Source organism: Crocuta crocuta, unplaced genomic scaffold, assembly GCF_008692635.1.
Source record: "Crocuta crocuta isolate KB4526 unplaced genomic scaffold, BGI_CrCroc_1.0 scaffold77, whole genome shotgun sequence".
NCBI lineage: Eukaryota > Metazoa > Chordata > Mammalia > Carnivora > Hyaenidae > Crocuta > Crocuta crocuta.
In genome coordinates, this window is record NW_027532172.1 from 6,895,970 (window position 1) to 6,918,442 (window position 22,473).

The 22,473-nt window shown below is 49.0% G+C and overlaps 1 protein-coding gene across 1 annotated transcript; it reads right to left on the reverse strand.

Annotated features, from left to right (window-relative positions):
* Window positions 1-2,480: 2,480 nt before the first annotated feature.
* On the reverse strand, window positions 2,481-16,081 carry MON1A (MON1 vesicular trafficking associated A). The gene is made up of 6 exons (XM_077777304.1): window positions 15,826-16,081; window positions 6,843-6,982; window positions 5,057-5,542; window positions 3,718-4,483; window positions 2,872-3,019; window positions 2,481-2,772 (listed from the first exon to the last, which is right to left on the reverse strand). The coding sequence occupies exons 2-6, from the start codon at window positions 6,967-6,969 to the stop codon at window positions 2,632-2,634; spliced, it is 1,668 nt and encodes a 555-aa protein (XP_077633430.1). The 5' UTR covers window positions 6,970-6,982; window positions 15,826-16,081; the 3' UTR covers window positions 2,481-2,631.
* Between the last annotated feature and the right edge of the window lie 6,392 nt (window positions 16,082-22,473).

The window sequence follows — 22,473 nt, forward strand, 5'->3', positions numbered from 1 at the left end:
AGTGCTGGACTCCCCTCCCCCTTGGGGCTGGACGTAGGTAGTGAGCACCTGGTAGGTAGTGAGAGGAAACAGCAGGAGTGGGCAGCCACACCCAGTACTGGGAGGATTCAGAGCCTCAGGCAACATAAATGGCACTCCCTTCTCTAACCAGAATTGGCCCGGAAATGAATAAATACCCATAAAGTCATGGCACAGTTCCTGTGTTCCACAGTCAACATGATTAAAGATCATGCCCAGCAAAACTGAAATGAAACATTCTCCACTGGCACCAAGACAGTTTCTTGGACCTTAGTCATACATTCAGAGAGACTTCTGTAGGTTGGGAGGAGACTTCAGGGACCCTCCTTGATCACCCTGTCCACTCATTTGGGGGGTGGGGTGCAGCCGTCAACAGTTGATTCCCTGCTGCCACCGTGTGGCCAAGATGTTGGCTACTCCCAGGACAGGGTCCCCTCATGGACAGCCCGGTCCTTGAGAACCAGCATCCACAGGAACGCCCCTCCCTTCTTCCCCATCTGCTCACTCTGCAGGAGCAGGGCAGGCAAACCACGTAGGGGAAGTCAGCTAGTGGGGCCTTGGAGTGCTAAGTTTAAGTGCTCCCCCCAAGTTGAACTCACAAGGCCTGGCCTATATTTGGTTTCGACCTGCCCAACTGCCCCAGTATCTATCACCTTGAAGGAGTGCCCTCTTTTCCCTTTTTGGGTTCTCACATCACTCTGAACATTACTCAGAAAAACAAAAACAAAAACAAAAAACAAAAAATAAAAACCTATTGCCAGCCTTTTTCTCCAACCCAAAGAGATCATCTGAGTGGTAGCAGGGGATCTCTCTAACTACAATATGACCATATCGTTCTGCAGCTTTAAAACAAATTCAGTGGCTTCCCGCTGCTAGACTTCCTGGAGTTGGAAGAACCCTAGGCCTTGAAAACTTCTCCAGCTTCACTGTAAACCAGTAATACCAGGCTCTTCACCAGATCCTTCACTTTGCACATGCTGGTTCCTCCACTAGAACACCTTCCCTGTTTGGCCTGTCTGATCCCCAGACAGATAAACCCACACTCCAGGTGCCTACTGTCCTAGGTACACACACTCACCTAATTGTGACCACCATTTCCACACCCACCCAGAATAGGTGCTAAACTGCAGAGGAGCTGAGAGTCCTACAAGAATCACAAGGGTACCTAGGGACTGACCACTGACCACAGGAATGCCAATAGCAGCCATGGACTGCTGGCCCGGCATCACCCTGGCCCCAGAGGCAGTGGTTTGGTGCACTGGCCAAGATCAAGGGGGAGAAAACAGAAGCAGGAACAGGCAGAAATGTGCACATGTGCAGGGTGAGCAGCACCACCAAGCCTATCGCTGTTCCCCAAGCACCTTGGGGCCTAGGCAGGCAGTTTGCTGCCATACCCATTCTAATGTGATCCAGGATAGGGCCAAGGGCAGGGGCTATGCTGCCATTGCCTAAGATAGTAAGTAGAACCATTCCAGTGTACCCTTGGCCTATGCCGCCCACCAAATATATTTTCCAACATGGGTTGGTTTTAGTGGCAGAGTATCTTAGCCCAGCTCTCAGAGACTGCATAAGGGTGATTCCCTCGACAGTCTAAAGCCCCCCCCCGCCACCACCCCCCCCGCCAACAGCAAGATAGAGTCCTTCTGCACTATGCCTTGGGCTCTGTCCAAAGAGGGTCTCATGATAAGAGTGTAGGGGTCTGTGCCTTCACTGTTGAGCCTTCTGAGATGTCCACAGTGACCCCCGTGGGCTGGACCATGCCAGCATGGCTGAAGAGGGCCCAGTGTGCCTAGTGGCATCTGCCCTTCCTAGGGCAGGGTCCACCCCTACCCCAGAAGTCAGCTGGCTCTTCTTGCAGGCCCTCCAGCTCACTCCTGGGGACATTCTGAGGAAGGCACTGGCCAAAAGTACAGATGCCAAGGTGGATAGCTCTTCATGAGGAAGACCAAGCTGGAACAATTTCCCCAGAGGCCTGAGGGAGTGAGGCTGGTCTCTGAATTTATCTGTGCTGAATACCCGACCACCTCACCAAGGGATCTCACCCACCAGTACCAAGGCCCAGACTCTCCCTAGTTGACTGTCCTCTTACTCAGCTTAGTCACTGCTGACCTACAGCAGCCCTTTAAGCAGAGCCACAGCCCCCAGGGTATATGAGTGGTCCTTTGGGGCACACAGCTGGGGGCCCCTGCTAGGGGTGAGAGAGAGGGGCTGTGCCCTTCTAGGAGGCACCAGGGACTCAGACTGAGTACTGGAGTGGGGCTGTGGGGGCCAAGGCCAGTGGGGTGCTAGAGAGCATTTTATGTATGGCAAGACTTTAGCTGAGTGAAAAGACCCAGCCCAAGGTTCGATTCTAAGTGCCTGTGCTCCTGTGCATGGGGAAGCACAGGTAAGGACTAAGGAGGGGGATCTGGTATCTGCAGGAGTGAGACTGTGTGAGTGAAGGGACCAGTGACAAGGCCTAATGAGTGTCTTCCCCAGAGCACTTTAATGCATGCCCCAACCCACAGTCCCTGCTTGTTTGCTGCCTGGGCAAGAGAGGCCAGCCCATGTGGAGGCTCCCATAGCTTCCATGGCCCAGTGTGCCTAAGAGGGCTGAACCCACACATATCCCCATCAGTAGGTGAGGGGCGTGAGGATGAAGAGGCGATCTTCTTCTTTGCGGATCCAGCGCATCAGCTTATGGATGGCACTGACGGCAGATGCCTTGGTCCCCAGAGGGCTGTAGCACATGTAGAGCTCAAAGGCACCTGTCACCTGGAGGAGGGGGCACAGGGTAGTCATCGCGGTTAGACATCTCTTGGGGCCCCTGCCCGGGATCCCGATGAAGCCGAGCCCATCCCAGGGCTGCCTTACCCAGGCCAGGAGGTTCTCATTGGGGCCCGTGTAGTAGATGGTCTTGAGTGGGCGGGAGGCATTATGGGCCCGGCTGTGCAGGTATTGGTAGAGGCCCAGCAGCCGCTCCTGCTCCTCTTCACTGGTGTACGGGGCCTCAATCTCAGGGCTGGAGATGGGGGAGTGGGTTGGCAAAGAAATAACCTTCATTGCCTTCTCTGGAGATCTAAACAAACTCGTCCTAGCCAGGGAGACTCTGCCATGTGTCCTACCCTCCAAATGTTCTCCCAGGATGGGGCATTGTCTCCTTACCACAGAAGACTCCCCAGGACAGAGCTGGGCCCACCCAGACTGGAGCGCTGTTCTTCCCCCCTCCCCCAAGTTCATAGCATCTTTGGTGAACTTCCCTTGGAGAGGCCAATCTGAGTTTAGGTGTCCAAGACAAAGTGACATGTCTGAAGTGGAGGAAAAGTACTCTGGGAACCCAAAAGGGGTAATGGGAGGGCAGAAGACGCCACATCTGGCCACAGCCCCTCTGTTGGAGGAGTTCTGCATCCTGGATGGTATCAAAATGACCCCTAAGGCAGACCTGCTCCAGAGCAGGAGATCCAGGAGACCTCTGTTACAGCTTCCTTCTGGTGTACTGGGCATTTCAAGGCTTTCTGGGTAACAAAGTAGAGAGGTATATGCCCATAGGGAGAAGAGTGATAGGGAGTCTGGGTCCCTGATGCCAGAGTAAAACAGACCCAACATGTCAGTCCATTCCCAGATGCTCATCAGCTCCAGGACTGCATCAGGGTTCAGGACCAACTGCTTCCCCTCCCGTCCCCGTCTCCCTCAAGTAGTGTTCCCAAGGTCCTCCCTCACCTGGTGAAGAGTCCTGAGCTCTTTGACTTATAGAGGAAGTGGCGCAGGTCCGGGATGCCCACTTGGGCAACACTGTAGTAGGGCGTGCGCAGTGCCTCCCGCAGCGCCAGGTGGGCTCCGCGCTTCCGCAGGCGCTCCTGAAAGCGGCGGCGGCAGTCAGAGACTGCAAAGAAGTCCTCCCGGTCGGTGGAGACGAGCAACAAGCACAGGTCGGTGTCAGGCTCCAGATAAGAGATATGTGCGTGGAAGAAGCCGGCGGAATTAAATTTGGGTAGGCACACGGGCGTCCAGGCTTCTCCCTCACGGAAGGACGAGGAGGAACTTATGAGATTGAAGAGCAGGTGCAGGTCGATGGGGTGCAGGAATTGGTCCTTGCGGCGCACGAGCGCCACCAGCTGGTTGCGCGCCAGCAAGATGGAGAAGACAAGGCTGCGCGCTCGCGCCTGCTGCAGACTGGCACTCACCGCGTCGCGCACGGTCGCCGCCAGGGGCAGGCAGCGCGCTGCCCCCATGAGGAAGCTGGGGTCTCGTGCCATGAGCTGCAGCAGGTTGTCGGTGATGCGCTCCGAGCCAGAGAGCAGGCGCCGAAGGTCGTAGTTCTGCTTCTGCTGGAAGATGTGGCTCAACTGGGCACCAGTAAGAAGGCTCAGGATCTGGTAGTAGATGTAGAGCAGCTCCTGCGCCAGTTCCTGCGCCGACTGCCGCGTGCGCGCCACTGCCACCAACACCAGTGGGCTCCGGCGCACGAATACTACCTTGTAGCCATCTGAAGGTGGAGGGAGGGGATGTCAGCTTCTCCGGGGAGCCCTCCGGGATTGGCCTTGCCCAGCTCCCTGGGAGCCCCGGCTTCCTACGCAGCCTGTAGCTTTCTACATCCTCTCCACCCTCCCTCAGATCTCTGCACACAGTAGGGGCTTAAGGATAATGAAGATAAAAACAGCAGCCCACGGTTCCCTTCCCCTGAGGATTCCAGGATGTCCCTGCCACTTGCTTCACAGAGCGGCACCAGCCAAAATGCAGTGAGCACTTCAGAAAAACATTCTTGTGTTAAATGTCAAGAGCTGGGTGGGGCTCCGGACCTAGGACTTCTAGTTCTCTCCAAGGGCAAAGCCCACGTAGAGCCACCTTTGGCCTTCACAATACCCTGTAAGGCAGTCATTGTTGCTACCTGTGTTCAGATGACAATGAGGTCATTGCCCTCTAGTGAGGTGGAAGGGCTGCCCTTGGTCATACAGCACATCCCAGCCCTCTAGTCTCTGGGGGACTATGAATTCACCCTGTGCTATGAATTAATCGTGGTCAGGGGAGCCCTCCCTGCCCCCCTTTCCAGATGGCTCACCTGCGTGGATAGAACGGATGGCGTTCTTGTCTGCCTCCAAGAAGGACACCAGGGCCACCATGACACCCATGGTGCTGGAAAGTGCCTCCTCTGACCCATAGCGGGAGTACACAGGCTTCCCCGCCTCGCTCAGCACGAAGACGTGCTTCTGGTGCAGTCGCCATGCCTCAGCAGCCTCCTCCTCATCCCCCTCGCCTGTGCCCTCCCTGGGGGTTTCTGTGGCTGGCCGGCCAGCTGCCCCTGAAGGCTCTGGCCAGTCCTCAGAGCTTCCTGGCAGCATCTCCTCCTGCAGGTCTCGGGCCACACCCGTCAGTTGGGTGCTCAGCTCGCTGAAGTCCTGGCTGATCTGTCGCATGTCTGTAGGCAGTGGTGGAGGACCCCCAACACCCTCCTTGGGGCTGTCCCCAGAAGCTGCCCCATCCTCCGATTCAGTCAGGTCCTCATAGGAACGTGCATGGACGAACATGGCACCCTCCTGCCCGGCACCTGCCAGCCAAAAGCACTGGTGCTTAGAGCAATAGCCACTGGCAGACTCTTACCAGCAAGATGCGTAATATGGCACTCTAGCTTTGCCGCCTGTCCCGGAGAGACAAGCCACTGTTCCCTCCTGCTGCTGCCTGCTACAAGTTACGCGTCCCTGAATCTTACAGCCCACCAGTTTCCTCCCGTCGCATTGGCAATAAAACCCAAACCCCTCATGGCTGCGGGAATAACTTGCTTCTCACGTTCTCATCTCACAGCCCTTACCCAGTCCAGTCACACTGACTTTCATCCACCTGCTCTTTTGACACCCTCAACATGCCCCCACCTACCTCAGGGCCTCTGCACCTGCTGTTCCCTCTGTCTGGAAAGCACTCCCACCTCCTCTCATGGCCGGCTCCTTGTCACACTTCAGCTCTCAGCAAAGACATTAGTTACCTCCTCACCTGACCTCCAAGCCGGGGCACTCTAGCATCTCTCTCTCTTTGATTTCTCTTGTACCACTAGTCAGTTATTATCCTTCTCCCCAACTACAGTGGGATTCCTCCTGAGGGGCAGCAAGGTGGTTGTTCACTGCTGTGTGCCCAGCACCTTGCCCTGTGCGTGGAATACCTCCTCTGCGCAGTAACTCTCTCTCCCTGTGAGCAGTTTCCCTGACCCTGTTCAAACCATAGTTCCTAACTCACTCCACTGGCCCAGGAGTGGCTCCCCTAGGGCAGGGACCGTCAGTCTTTCTCTACTGATTTTTTTTTTTTTTTGACAGAGTAATTCAATAGATGTATTTTTGACTCTCTACGATGAATTAGGTACCATACTAGGCATTTGGAATACAACTACTCTGTGCTCAAAAAGCTCACAATCTTGTGGATGAGAGATGGGCAATAAACAAATAAAATGACAAAATAAAATAAAAATAAAAGAAACAAATAAAATGACAAAATAACTACTGTCCTATACAGAGCATGGTCAGAGCAGGCAGGCCTAACTCGTGCAGAGGTGACATTTAAGCTGAGAGCTGAGGGAGGGAAAAGGAGCCAGGAAGGCACACAGTAGACCCAGGGAACAGGAGGAGAACCCATGCTGGCAGCCAGACAGCACAGGCTGAGTAGCCCAACATGAAGTGCAGAGGAAGGCCAGACACAGACCGAGCCCGGTGCCCTGTGGTATCCCCAACACCTGACAAATTGCCCACGAGTGACTGGACAAGTGCATGAGTGAGTGGGAATGAAAGACTTGGTGGGAATCCCAGTTGCCCTGGAGGCTGCTCTCACTGTCATCTGCCTGGAGCTGCACACCCTGCCCGTACCTGGCTCCATTCCCTGAGCCAGTCCTGGTGTGGGGCTCTCAGCTCTCTCCATACTCTGCCCATCAGAAGGGGCCAGGGTGCCATCGGGGCATTCGCTGCTCCTGTTCCTCTCCATGTCAGCAGCCATCCCTTGGGCTCTCCTGTGGGGCAAACAAAGACAGTGTCAAGGGTAAGGAGGGAGGTGCTGTTGGCAGGGGTCACTGCCAGTACAGCAACAGTGGTTAGTACAGGAAGCATCCCTCGCCAAGATCCAGCTAGCTCAAACCTCTGGGGAATGGGTTCTGAGTATTCCCCTCTAAAAAATGAGGTATGATGTTCTTTTTCTAAATAGAAAAGGAAGAATTCATTGTACCTATTCATTGTAGAAAACTTGGAAAATACAAAAAAGGATAAAGAAAGAAATGTCACCATTTCCCTGCCATTCAGGATCTTTCACTGTTCACATTTTGGTGCATTTCTTTCCAGTTTTTAAAAAAGTTTTTTTAATGTTTATTTTTGAGAGAGAGAGAGAGAAAGAGAGAGAACAGGGGAGGAGCAAAGAGAGAGGGGGAGACACAGAATCCAAAGCAGGCTGCAGGCTCTGAGCTGTCAGCACAGAGCCCAAGGTGGGCCTTCAACTCACAAACCACAAGATCATGACCTGAGTTGAAGTCGAACGCCTAACTGACTAAGCCACCCAGGCGCCCCTCTAGGTTTTTTTTTGACTGCACATAAAATGTAAATAATTTTTTGTTTGTTTTACAAACTGATAACAGCAGTTAACACCCACTGAGCACCAAGGTAGTGTGCTAAGAAGTGTAAGTGGACACGGTTATCTAAGCCTGATCACTGCACTCTGCGACAGGTGCTCCTGTCTCAGGCTGGCTCTATAGATAAAGTGACTGAGGCTGAGAGAGTAAATACCTTGCCCAATGTCACAACCGGGTGGAAGCACTGGGAGCTGGGAATTGAAACAATTCTGTACCCTGGTATCTTTCACTACACATCCTACCATGAACATTTCCTCATTCAAAACTGAAATGACCAATAGTTCTTTCTGAATATCTAAGCATTTGCAAAGAAAGAGCAAACAGGCTTGTCTTCAGGCTTGCTTTTTTCTGAGTCAGTGCCCACCTGAATGCCAGAACAGACTCAGCTTGATCTCCTAGTCCTTCGGCAGCCTCAGGGCCAAGTGGAGGTGGCAATGAGTGGATGACAAGGATAACAAAGTTGGATGTCTCACTTGGAGTCACCTCTAAGGGCCCCTGAATGGCAGGCTGAAGCACTTTCATTTGGCAGGCAAAATACATTCACAGGGGAGGGGTTCCATTGAGGCACTGACCCTTTCGTGAAGACAAATCTGGCTAGATAGGCGAGAGGACTGCAAAGACCAGTCAGAGACTTATGAAGAAGTCATGCAGGCAGGCCAAGGGCCTGGGAAGGACTGGTGTTAGTGTGAGCAAAGTAGACCCTGTCCCTGGCCTCCTAGGGCAGAGTCCTAGGGAATAAATGAAGCCTTGTTTCTTACTAGCTCCACAAAAGAGACAGCATCCCCATCACTCTTGTTTGTGTGTTCCCAGGTTGCCTGTGTCCAAGGACACTCTCTCAGACCCCTTATCCTCATCCCACCAGAGCTCCTATCAGGCAGTTTCTGTATATACCCAAAGAACTGACTTTCAAGTTTTTTGGGGTTTTGTTTGTTTGTTTGTTTGTTTGGTCATCTTTGTTCTAAGCTATGGAATCCTTTCTCAAATGCATCTTTTGCAGAAATTCAATGGGCAAAGCAGACAGGGAAGCCTGGTGGTCACTCTTGCACCAAACCTGGAGCATCACAGAACAAGTGAAATTTGGGCACCACTGGCCAATAGTAGCACCCTGCTTAGAGTAGGACCAAAGAAAGATAATTTGGGGGAACATCTACCTTTGGGGATATTCTAGGTCACTAACCTCATCCATTAGGACAGTCAAGAGTGAAGCTTCCTAGGGGCACCTGGGTGGCTCAGTCGGTTAAGCATCCGACTTCGGCTCAGGTCATGATCTCACGGTTCCTGGGTTCGAGCCCCACATTGGGCTCTGTGCTGACAGCTAGCTCAGAGCCTGGAGCCTGTTTCAGATTCTGTATCTCCCTCTCTATCTGACCCTCCCCTGCTCACGCTGTCTTTCTCTCTCTCAGAAATAAATAAAACATTAACAAAAAAAAGAAAAAAAGAGTGAAGCTTCCTAGCGTGAGTCAGAGCCCAGAGGACCAAGGCATGGGCCACCTTGTCTGACAGAGGGCCAGAGTAACTAAAAGGCTACTTGCCCTCAACAGCTACCAGTTCAGAAAGGTCCGCTCAGAAACAGAGACCAAGAGGAGTAATCCCAAACAGGCCAAACAAGCACTGTAACACCACAGAGGCTGGGGCAGTGGGTGCTACCATAACTAGGCCGTGCCTAGGTCTTTCAGCAAGATACAGGTCGCACGAGAACCTCGCACAGCATGATTTCACAAGCTAACCTAAAAGCGAGATTGGGGTCTGCACTGCTATGTGAAGATGGACTGTCCCCAGAGAGACAGATGAGTCTGTCTGTATCCAGGCAGAGGGCAAGCTGCTACTGACAGTCCCAGGGTTGTGGCCAAGCCTTCTGGACCTGACTCCGGGGATGGAGACCTGGACTACTATGTGCTTCTTTCCGGGGAGTAGGTCCAGAACCATTGCTTCAAATTACTACGTTTCTATGTCGACTCACTTTCCCGTTCCCTTAGTCAATAAGTTCACACCTTCTCTCTTCTCAGACTTCCATCACTTACTTCTCCCATGCTCACTCATAGATCACGATCCATGATATCACTGAGGGAGCAGAAGTCAGCAAAAGAGAACTTCCAAGATTCCCACCACCACCTCGTCTCACCTGCCAGACTCTGCCTTCCTTCTCACTGAAGATGAGCTATCTTTGCTTCACTGGGAGCAAACTCCCCCACTGCAGTCCCTTTCGCCCTTGAGCACAAGCACATGGCTTCAGCAGCTATCCCTCTCCGTCCCCCAGGTCATTCGTTTCCCCTTCTCTCCCACCCTGCACCAAAATGCTGACGCTTCCTCCATTTTCAAAACACCTTCCTTTGGGTGTGTTCACTCGTTATAATTCACTGAGCTGTACTTATGATTTGTGAACTTTATGTTTGTATTATTTCAGTTAAAAAGTTAAGAGAATCCCCCCCCCTTAACTCTACATTCCCTTCTAGTTTCTACCCCATTTTTTTTGGCTGCTCTTTATAAAACAAACAGACCTCAAAATAGTAAATAATACATGGAGTATAATTAGTAGACTAGGCTATGCTGTGTAACAAATGAATGCCAAAATTGTAAAGGCTTCACACATAAAGGCTTATTTTTCGCTCACACAAAATTTACCATGGGTCTGGTAGCAGTTCAGCTCCCTTCCAAGCAGTGATTCAGGAATCCAGGGTACTCGCATCTCATAGCTCTGCCATCTGGAATATATGCCTTTCCCACATCACTGGACAGTGAAAGATTGGGCAGCAAGGCCATGTGCCAGCTCTTAAATACTTCAAAGCCCAGATTGGCCAGAAATAGATTGGCCAGAAGTAATCACATGGCCAGAGGAACTGGGAAATGTGGGGAGCTCACGGGTATCTGGTAATCAAGAAGTACATCTGCCACAGCCTCTCCACTTCTCCCACTTTTTTTTTAAGTAGCTCTACACCTAATGTGGGTATTGAACTCGCAACTCCAAAATCAAGAGTTGCATGCTCTACTGATTAAGCCAGCGAGGTACCCCTCTCTTACTCATTCTTAAAGCCATTCCAACTGGACTTGTACCTCCATTACTCCAGCAACGCTGCTCCCATCAAGGTTGTTAGTTGGTCCTCTCACCTCACTCGGTAGCAATAATGGATATATATTTGATGATTTCCTCTCTCTTAAAACACTTTTCTTCTTGTACACCCTCCTTTCTTGGTTCTCCACCTACCTCATAGACCATTCCTGCTAAGTCCTTTTTGCAGTTCTTCTTACAGTTAGGGGACCCAGGTTTCAGCCTGTGGATTTCTTCTCTGTCTTCATTCAATCCATTGGTGATCTTATTCAGTCTTGTGTGTTTATTATTTTTTTAAATGTTTATTTTAAGAGGGAGAGGGAGAGGGAGGAGAGAGAGAGAGAGAGAGAGAGAGAGAGAGAGAGAATCCCAAGTAGGCTTCACACTACCAGTGCAGAGCCTGACACGGGGCTCGAACTCATAACTGTGAGATTATGACCTGAGCTAGTATCAAGAATCGGATGCTTAACCAACTGAGCCAACCAGATGATGCATGGTTTTAAACTCCTCTGATACATTAGTGATTTCAATTTTTATTCCAGCCCCAATCTCTCTTCTGACTTCTAGAGGCACACACATTTAACTGTCTACTTGATGTCTTACAGTATATCAAAGTAATATGTCCAAAACTGAGTTCCTGATTATTCTCTTAAAAATTTACTCCTCCCAGGGGCGCCTGGGTGGCTTAGTCGGTTGAGCGTCCGACTTTCACTTACGTCATGATCTCGCGGTTCGTGGGTTCAAGCCCCACGTCAGGCTCTGTGCTGACTGCCAGCTCAGAGCCTGGAGCTTATTTCAGAGTCTGTGTCTCCCTCTCTCTCTGACCCTCCCCTGCTCACGCTGTTTCTCTCTCTCTCTCCTAGAAATAAATAAAAATATTTAAAAAAAAAATTTACTCCTCCCAGAGTTTTTTCCCATCTCAGTGAAAGACAATGTCATCCTTTCAGTTTTTCAAAAAAAATCTTGGGGTCGTCTCTTTTCCTCACACCTTATACATCAAATCACGAGCAAATCCTGTCACCTGTACTTGTGAATACAGGCACACACAGCAAAATGTCTCTCTAGTTAATATTTTCCCTATAGAATTCCTTTTGGTTTTTAATACCCAACTGTGGTAGGCAGCTTTCAAGCCGGTCCCTAGTGATCCTCAATTTCTAGTGTTCATGCCTTTGCAGACTCCCCTCCCACACTGAGCAGTTATGTAACGAATAGGATAATGTGAAAATGACAATGTGTGATTTCTGAGGCTAGGTCATAAAAGACACTGTGGCTTCTGCCCTGCTGTCTTGGATGGAGGCCACAGCCATATTGTGAGGCTACTCGAGCAGCTGTCTACAGAGAGAACCTCATGGCAAGAAACTGAGACCTGCAAACAGCCAGTACCAAATGTGCCAGTCATGTGAGTGAGCAATCCTTTAGCCCCAGTCAAGCCTTTAGATATTCGCAACTTCATGAGAGAACCTGATCCTGAACCATCCAGCAATGCTGCTCCCAAATTTCTCCCCAATACCCACAGGAACTGCATGAGATAATAAATATTTATTGTTGTTTTAAGCTGCTAAGTTTTGGGGTAATTTGTTACACAGCGAATAGATAACTAATACAACAAACTTGTATTGATTCAGCTTATATTTATGTAGAAAAATGCATATTTACATCATCAAAACCCAATCTATATTTTAAACAAGTGATGTACATTTAAATCCTCAAATTGCATTCCAAATTGGATAGAACATCACCCACTAAGTAGCAACAAAATGGGCTTACTTGCATCATGCCTGTTGCAGGTACTGAAAGAGGCCATGATATGCATCAAAGCAGCAAACTCTGGTGATCAGGAGGGAATGTTATCAGCATTTTCTATCTAACACTATAACTTACTGGGCATGTATTGGGTATATATTTTCTTGTGTTTTAGCGCCATTTTAGAAAATTGGGGGTTTGTGGTCAAGGAGGGAAGCATTATACTTTTTCCCATTTAAAATAATGGGGGGGGGAGGTGCCTGGGTGGCTCAGTCTTTTGGGCTTCCAACTGCAGCTCAGATCATGATCTTGTGGTCTGTGGGTTTGAGCCTCGTGTTAGGCTCTGTGCTGACAACTTGGAGCCTGGAGCCTGCTTCAGATTCTGTCTTTCTCTCTGCTCCTCCTCACACTGTCTCTCACTCTCTCAAAAATAAATAAAAACATTTTTAAAAATTTAAAATAGTGGGAAAAGGGGTGCCTGGGTGGCTCAGTTGGTTAATGTCCGACTCTTCGTTTCAGCTCAGGTCATCTATGATCTCATGGTTTCATGTATTTGAGCCCCATGTCAGGCTCTGTGCTGGCAGCATAGAGTTTGCGTGGGATTCTCTCTCTCTCTCTCTCTCTCTACCCCTTCCCCACTCATGTTGTCCTGATCTCTCTCAAAATAAATAAAAACTAAAAAAAAATACAATAAAATAACAGGAAACAGATACTAAGTCAGTGATTCCAGACATAATGTCCAACTTTTGTGGAACAGATTACTGACGTTATATGGGAAAAGCCCATATCCAGAATCTGACCACAGCTCATCACCACCACACTACCACATTGGTCCAGGTCACCATTATCTCTCTAGGGGAGTGATGCACCAGCCTTTTAACCAGTCTCTCCACATCTGCCTTTGTCCTGCACAGCCTAACCCTCTCACAGCACTCAAAGAGATCCTCTTGAAAACAAAGTCAGGTCGTTTAATTCTTCTCTCACAACTCAATAATGGTTGTCACTCATTCAGTGAGACAGCCAATTTCCTCAGTGCAGCACACAAGGCCCCACTCTACCCCTTCCCATTACTTCTTTGACTTCATCTCCTATCCTTTCCCCGGCTCCCTTCACCTCAGCCCAGCCACACTGACCTCATGGCTTTCCTCTAGGATAATGTAAATGTAAATCCTGAGCACTCATTCATTTCAGAATTTTGTCCTTGCTGAGCTTTCTGTCTGGACCACATCTTCTGCTTTTCCCTTTGCCCCTCATTCACCTATTCCACCGCTGGGGCTAGATATTGACATGACCCACTCTCTCACTTCCTTCAGGTTGCTGCTTAAGTGTTATCAGAGAGGCCTTCCTGCAATATCCCTGATTCTTACCTCTCTTGCCCTGCTTCATTTTTCTACACTGAAGGTCAGTCACAAATTTCAATATGTAAGCTCCACACGCAGGTGGAGTTTAATCAACATTTTCCAGATAAATAACTTTGGAAGGGAAAAGGTGAAAGATTCTCAAAGAATATCCAGTTATAATGCAGCCTCTGGAGACCCCTGCCTGTGGAGAAGACTTGTTTTTGGTAGTAGTCAAGTGCTCAAGAACAATGGTCCTGGAATCAGAGGGACCTGGATGGACCTTGTTTGGTTTCATAAGTCTTAGTTTTCTCATCTATAAAATGAGGGTAATGATAGTACCGATTCATGGGATTGTGGGAGGATTAAGAGATAATCCATGTAATTTGTTTACCCTGGCACACAGTAGGCACTAGTACACTTAATGGCCAGTGCCATTAAGATATCATGATTATTTTTACTTAGCATTCAGACCATATGTAGCTGCACTTATACACAAAAAGTGGTCTCTGCCATGTAAATCAGTCCTTTGAGAGTTGGCCTACCCTGAGCCAGGCCCTGAGTGACCTGGCCTGGGAAAACTGGATTCTGACCTCATGAAGGTACCTGGGTAGCTTCTGGCCTGAAGTGACCCCTGTGATGTCCAGCCAAAGACATGTCTGTGGGCCTCGGGCTGGGGGTTCCTCCAGGCTTACTGGCTATTCATTGGGCCTGACATTGCAGGTACAGACCATTGGTTCTCTGCTGCTCCTGGAAGTCTCTCCCGAGTTGAATCCTTGGTCAGCCACATGCTCCTGCTCTGTGGCCTTGTACCTCTGGCTCAAAGACCCAAAAAAGGTCTATGGCACTTACCCAACATCCTGGGGGCCTACTACCCACTGATCCCTTGGGGACTTCAGGTGACTGAACCCAGCATGGCTGCGTGGTACCCAGCATGGTAACTACATGAAATGAGGGCAGGATCAGCTGGCTGGGGCTAGTGGATGCTTCCTTCACAATCCTCCCCTGCTACCTGAGATCATGTAGCAGCTCAGCATCTCCAAGGCCAATCTGGGGATCCAGCCAAAAGTCCTGATGAAGCTAACAGTTCTCTGGACACTTAGTCTGGAAACTAGGCAGGGAGGCTGAGTGACTCACAGTAAATCCCATAACGTGCATGACTAAAGCTCCTGGGAGACTGGGCCTGAAGCAGTTAAGCGAGAGAGGTCTCCTGGAACCAGTTCCATATGTGCTCTTGGGGTTCCTTCTCAGGCAGCCTCTCTAGAAGCCCCTAGGGCATGCTACTTTCTCTAGAAGTGTTCTGCTGTGCCTACAAGCAATGTCACCAAACAGGTTGGCTCAATCAACCCTTCTTGTGTGCTTCCCTCCCTCCAGCGCCCACCCTGTAGCAGGGAGAACCTTCAAGAGCCCCTCCCTACCGGCTCTTACCACTCTTGCTCCCTCTTCCTGCTTGGATAGCGCTCCATCCTGCCCAGACTCTTTTGGGAGTGGGCTATCTGAGAGGGTGGTGCCAGAATGCATGGGTCTGTGGCACACAGGGCCCTGGTGAAGCTCTGCTGTAGCTGGTTCAGCAGGATGCCTACTCCGTGAGCGTGGCCTGGTACTTGTCATACTTGGTGGCCACTCCCCTCTCTGACAAAGGCTGCTCACCCTCCCCCAGCAAACTGGAACCCAGAAAGGGTTGCTTTCCCAGTACAAGGGGCAGACTGGTTATCTGAGTCAGGGCACCCTTGAGAGCAAAGTCCAAAGCCCCAGGACACTTCCAGGAGTTGCCCGCTCACCTCACAGTCACCTCTGCAGATTTTTGAGAGGATTCTGCTGGGGGTGGGGTGGGGAGAAATGTGTATGCCTTGGTGGGCGGGTCCTACCAGCCCACTGCCTCCTACAGGACTTTGCTCTGCCAGCCAAAGGAAGGGTTCTGGTCCTCACCTTTTATATTCTCTGGCTGGGGGACAACCGGCTAAGGCACCCCAAAGAGACTAAGTTCTCCTGTCTCAAGTGGAGCATAGGTGTCAGGGGCTCCCAGTCTTCACGCCCCTGGCTCCAAGGATGACAGCTCTCCAGTCTCTCGGTACCCCCAGGCCACGTGGGTTGGCAGTCGTACTCACCTGTTTCTCCGGAGGGGCCCAGGACGCACAGAGATTGCCGGTCACTGCTCTCTGCCGGACCCCCAGGAGGGCGCAGGTGTCCGGCCGAGCTCGGCCGGAGGACGCAGGTCAGACTCTCGGACCCCTGCGGACGCAGACATGGCCACAGCGCAGGCCACCGTCGCCTCCCACCGGCCCTCACCCAGACGCCGGCCCAGGAAGACAGCCCTCGCTGGCCTCTCGTGGCGGAGGCCCGGCTCCAGCCGCTCGTCCCGGCCCTGCCCGTCCCGGGGTGCATTGTGGGAAATGTAGTCGGCGCTCACCGCTGCCTGCGGCACTCTGAGGCGGGGCTGGGCGCAGTATCCTCGCAAAGTTGAGGGCGGGGCGTCACCCGGAGCAGGATTTGTCTCATTTGGAACCTCCTTCTCCTGCGTGGGGCCTGGCTCAAATGCCTCCTCGGAACCCAAAGTCCAGGGTGGATCGCAAGCCTAAGACTCCCTGCCCCGTCCGCCCGGGCCATCTAGAGGTTTATTTCAAGGCAGAGGAAGAGACGTTGGGATTGTTTCCTCTGTTGATTGTGGAAGGGCAGTGCAAGTTTGGGAGCTGGCTAAATGCAATTAGTGGGTCCAGCTACACTGGTTGTAAAGGATGTGGGCACACCAATTGCTGCTGAAGACGTCTTTTTAGCTACATTTTAATGTTATCAGTATGAGGCTCTAAAACAGTTCTCAGCTTTGCACATAAAATGCCCTGNCCGACGCGGGGCTCGAACCCACGAACCGCGAGATCATGACCTAAGCGAAAGTCAGACGCTTAACCGACTAAGCCACCCAGGCGCCCCAACCTGGGGAAATTTTAAAAAATCACTAATGCTTAGAGATTTTGATCACTCCTAGAGAATTTGATTTAATTGAACTAGGATGGGACTCAGGCATTGGTATCTTTTTTTCTTTTCCATTGGTATCTTTTTAAAAGCTTCCCAGCTGATGTACCAGGGCGAGGANATGTCTTAGACACAAATCAATACAAACGACAGGAAAATATAAAGCTTTCCCAGACAATTTTATTTTTTAAATTTATTTTTATTTATTTTGAAAAAAATTTTAATGTTTTTTTATTTTTGAGAGAGAGATAGAGACAGCGTGAGCAGGGGAGGGTCAGAAAGAGAGGGAGATACAGAATCTGAAGATAGGCTCCAGGCTCTGAGCTAGCTGTCAGCACAGATCCCTTAACTGACTGAGCCACCCTGGAGCCCCTATTGTTATTTATTTTGAAAGAGAGAGAGAGCAAGTAGGGGAGGGGCAGAGAGAGGGAGACAGAATCCCAAGCAGGCTCCACACCACCAGCGCGGAGCTGGATTCAGGGGCTCGAACTCGGGAACTGTGAGATTATGACCTGAACCGAAGTCAAGAGTCGGTCTGAGCCATCCAGGCGCCACCCCCCCTCCCCTGCCCAAACAATTTTATTCTTGGAGACCAGTTTAAAGAAGTAAAATTAGAGATTAACAAAAATACTGCTCATGTTTTCTCTGAAATCACTTTATAGCCTTTATGGTTAATTTCCTCAACAGTTCTAGGATGAAGGAAAAAGTCTGAAATCACTCCTTTGATACTCCCTGCAGCTTAGAGCACTCCAATGCAGTATCCTGTCTCCATCTCAGCCCAAAACCAGAATTGGGAAAGCTCTGCTCCTGAGCATCTCTTGTGGTTTCAGATGGCTGCCACTTGGAGCCTACCCCCATAACACTGGTCTGTGACTGAAATGGTGACAAAGCTGTAGCCTTTTACTGGAGATGGCTTTGCACAGGGCTGAGACCCTCACACATAATTTAAGGGAAGCTTTCTTCTCCCTTTTGGGTTAAGAATATGTGAGAAAATGTCCAATTCCTTCACTATCTATTCTGCTGGAAAGGAGAGCAGAGGAGGAATGAGGAATCTCTCCAGGTCATCACAGGTCACTCAGTGTTTTCCCTCCTTACTAGCTCAGGAGTCCAGGTTCCCTCACTTAGAGTAAATATCACTTATACAGTTTGGCTCTTATGAATCCCATCACATTACATTGTAAGAGTTTAAGCCATAGGGTGCCTTGCTGGCTCAGTGGGTAGATAGAACATCCTATTCTTAATATCAGGGTTGTGAGTTCAAGCCCCACATTGGGTATGAAGCCTACTTTTTAACAAATGTAATTTAGGGGCACCTGGGTGGCTCAGTCGTTTGAGCGTCCGACTTCGGCTCAGGTCATGATCTCACGGTTTGTGGGTTCAAGCCCAGCGTCAGGCTCTGTGCTGACAGCTAGCTTGGAGCCTGGAGCCTGCTTCGGATTCTATGTCTCCCTCTTTCTCTGACCCTCCCCTGCTCACGCTGTCTCTCTCTCTCTCTCTCAGAAAAAAAAATTTTTTAATGTAATTTAATTTAAAAAAAAGAGAGAGAGTTAAAGCCAAGAAGATGTCATAATCTCACATTGGTACAGAAGTATCCTGGCTATATTCCATTAACTAAAAATTGCACTCCATAGAATTGATCTTTATTGAAGACAAACTTAAAAGTTTCCTAACCAGTCTCCTCAACAGTGTTTAGGTTGACCTCAGAGTTTTTTCTAGAGTCTCACTCTTGTTTTCAAGCACATCAGCTCCACCAGACAGCACCACTGTCATTTGGAAGTACAGCTGACCCTTGAACAACAGGTGTTTTGTTACAGCAAATTCACTTATATGCAGACTTTTTTCAATAAGTATATTGGAAAATTTGGAGGAGGGGATTTGTGACAATTTGAAAAACCTTGCAGATGAACCATGTGGCCTAGAAATATTAAAAAGTTAAGAAAAAGTTAGGTATGTCATGAAAGCATAAAATATATACACATACTAGTCCATCTTAACCATTTACTACCACAAAAAATATACACAAAATATAAAAGTTAAAATTTATTAACTTCCTCCCATGCTGTATGTATACTCCATACAGTATAGACTGTATGTACATGGTACCATTTGCAGAGAGAAATGTAAACAAGAATAAAGATGTAGTATTAAATTATAACTGCATACAATTTACTATAGAACATACTGTGCTACTGTGATAATTAGCCACCTGTTGCTTTTGTGGTGAGCTTGTGTTTCTAGTATCCACTTAAAACTCCATGCAATGCTAATCATCTCCTTGTGAGCAGTTCGTCTCTCTGGTAAATTGCATATCACAGTAAAAAGCGACCTCTTGTGGTTCTCACCATTGAGCAGTTAAGTTTTGGGGGAGTCCAAAGTTTTACGTGGATTTTCAACTCCACAGGTGGGGATGGGGTGGGGTTGGTATCCCAACCCCTAGGCTGTTCAGGGGTCCATTGTAATGCATCTACTTAGCCAAGCAAGTGACTATATCCATGTGCTTCTGGCTAAGACTTGTGCCTAGGACACTCACAGAGGAAACCATTGTGGCTACTTAGTAAAACATATTAAGGTTATTATTCCAAACTCTCTTTAATCCACTTATTGACTTATATTTGAATATTGGGACAATCCTTTCCTATATGTCACTTTTTGCTGATAGAATTACCAAGAAATAAATCTTAGTCTTTTGGAATAATAAATGCCAGTCCCATGATGATTCTGCTGCTCTGCAGGTCAATGCTTCAAACCTTGGGTGTTGCCATAAACCACACACTACAGTGCACCTTGCTGTCACCCTCTAGGTCGGGGACTCCTTTAAATCTCAGCTTTCTGTTTTGTCTGGGTGTGTGATTTTCGTGGACTAAGCATGTCCTCTCCATAATGGTAGCAGCAAGGACTAGTGGGGACTAGTAAATGGTAAAATAAGACCTCTTGTTCTTTCCCAGATCTCTTTTCTTTCATAGCTTTAGAGGACATTTCAGAACCTGATGTGCTGCAAAAGTGAAAACCCCTGATTATGCCCTGAGCCTGGGATCTGTTCCCTGCCCTTTTGCTATGGGGGAAGACCCTTTAACTACCCTTCTAGCTCCTTCAGTACTTTCCCCTTCCTGCAAATACAAGATACCTAATGTGAAATACTCTGAGCTAATAATGACACTCAGTCCCTCCTTGGAAAGTCTGAAGTTTCTCTTCATGCCTTTATTACTTTGCAGCTCCTGATAAGGCAGCTGGGTTTTTTTGTTCTGCTGGAAAATTTCATCTGTGGTCTTGTATCATCTGTATCTCTCCTGGTTCCTGTCTCTCATTTTAACATTTGATCAAATCCTACTTTCCATGCTTAGGAGCCGTGGACCCAAATAAGACCAAGGCAACAAGGAACAACAGACAGGACATGGTCTTTTCTTTGCTGAGTCCTCTCCTGTGAGCATTTAGGGGCTGAAAGTGGGTGCACCTCCCTGACTAGACCTTGTACTGCCCATTCCTGGTGAGGATGCTGTTCAGATCAGTTCTTCTAAATAGATCATACTTCCTGTTCTAAGGCAGTAAAAAATAAATAAAAATAAACCAAAAAACAAAACAAAAAAATTCTTACAAGTACAAAGGGCCTTTGTAACTTAAAAAAAAAAGAAAAGAAAATTCCAGATGCTTCCTCTGAAAGCCCTCAATAATCACCTTAAGGAAAAGAGGAAAATAGTTGAGAGCATAAGCCTTGAGAACAGATCTGGGTTGGAATCGCCCCACCCTCTACTTTCCAGCTGTGGCAATTACTGTGCTTACTTTATCTGGTCTTTGGTTTCCTTAACTATAAAAGCAGTTTCCCTATCTGGTTGTTGTGAAAACTAAGTGGGATAATGAAGTGCCGGCACAATACCAGCCCTATAGTTTGATAAAGAGGGGCAATTATTATTACTGAATGAGATCGGATGTAAGGCAAGAATAATTAGCCTTAATATGGTTTACTTCTTCAAAGAATAAAATATTATCTGATAAAGGAGAGACCCACCAACAATGGTCCAGTTTGGGAGGCAAAGTCATAGTACCCACAGTTCTGTGGAGCAGTTCCTAACCTCGGTGCTGGTGTGCCCCAGGACTCAGGGCTGGAACTCTGTTCTTCTGTCTACAGTCATTCCCTCATTCCCTTGGTTATTTCATCCAAGCCTATGGCTTCAGATACCAATACCAGCAATATGCTGATACCTCCCAGATTTGTATCTCTAACCCTGAGACCTTTGACCCTGAATTCCAGATGGGATGTATCCAACTGCCAATTCCACATTCCACTTGAATATGAGGCATCAAAAATTCAACCTACCACAAACTGAGCTCCTGCTCTTCCTACCAAAACTGCCTCTCCCACATTCTTCCCTCTCTGCCCTCATCCCGGTTCATGTCTCCTGTTTCCACTGTGGCCACACAGGTACAAGTACCATCCTTCTGTGCCTGTATTATTGCAACACTGTAACCAGCTGCACTACTTCTGCTCTTCCTACCTTTGGCCTATTTCCACATAGCAGCCAGAGGGATCATATAAACATGGATGCCAAGTCATATTTTTCTATTTAGAGCCTTCCAATAGCTTTCCATATCCCACTTTACAGAAATCAAACTCATTTCACAGAGTGTATATCTTGTTGTCCATCTCCAATAATAACCCCACACCTATCTCCATTTGGGCAGCAAATTTTATCAACCTTGTTTGTTCCTGGATCACCAGCACCTGATACAGTGGCCTGGCCCGCACAGGCCCTTCATACAGTCCTTGAATGAAGGAATGACTTCCAGACAAGATGGATGGAAAGTGGGAAGGTAATTTTCAAGTCTCCTTAACCCAACAACCTCCTTTCACTACAGATAAGGATTGCTTTATTTTAGAATGCTTTATAGGCTTTTCTTCCAGTGAATTTCTTTGAACCCATGATGTTGAATTTAGGCTATAAAATCAGGTTACCTTTCCTAAGGAGCCACTGAAGAGACATCAGGTGCCGGTAACCAGAAAGCATATCAACAGTGTAGACAACCCACCTGGAAGCTTGGAGCTCGCTATTTGAATATTAGCTGGAAGGAGATTCTGGAAATGAGCTGCAAGCTGAAAGCTTTCTCGCTAGATTGGGAGATTAGTAGAGAACTTTCCAGTTCTGAGACCTTGCACAAGTCACTCTTGACCAGATTTATTGCCTGAGATCTAGCAAGGCTCTGGGGAAGCTGGGTGAACTTTCCTTCATTAAGTAGGACTACTGAACCTTTAACAGATGGTATTTGCCTGATATTCTTAAGCTTGGGATGCTTAATTTGGAAATCCATTAGAAGAAAAGGGGACAGCCTCTAATTCAAGCGCTTCTCTTGCACCTATCCTCGGGTCTTGGGCCAAAAGGGTTAAGCTCCTGGACTCAGGGGGTCAGGAGTCAGGCGCTTGTGTGGGCCACCAGCCACCTTCCCAGAAAGCTTCGACGTAAGAAGTCTCCCTTCCACTGCCTTCACAACGACGGAAAATACTGCGGCCCCCAACTAGGCCGACCAGGGCCTTGCCTGCGCCCCTCGGGCAGAGGAGAACAAACCCCGTGGAAGCCAAGTCAACCAGAGACTGCGCGCCTCTCTCAACTCCAAAGAGAGGGCCGGAAGGTTAGCCAGGGTCTAAACCATAATCCCCAGCCGACCCCGCGGACCCGGGGAAGGACGCCCTCCCATTGGACGCCGGCGAGCGGCGTGCCCTCACGCTTCGCTCCCGTAGGCAGCCCCGCCCCCCCTCCATCCACCTCGCGCGGGGCACGGCGGGGGGGGAGGCGGGG

Bases quoted from the DNA above. Each gene is read 5' to 3' on its own strand.
- MON1A (XM_077777304.1), bottom strand. From the start codon at position 6,969: ATGGCTGCTGACATGGAGAGGAACAGGAGCAGCGAATGCCCCGATGGC. The intron at 3,020-3,717 runs GTGAGGGAGGAC...CCCCATCTCCAG, and splicing joins AGCTCAGGACTCTTCACCAG to CCCTGAGATTGAGGCCCCGT. The intron at 2,773-2,871 runs GTAAGGCAGCCC...CCCCTCCTCCAG, and splicing joins ATGAGAACCTCCTGGCCTGG to GTGACAGGTGCCTTTGAGCT.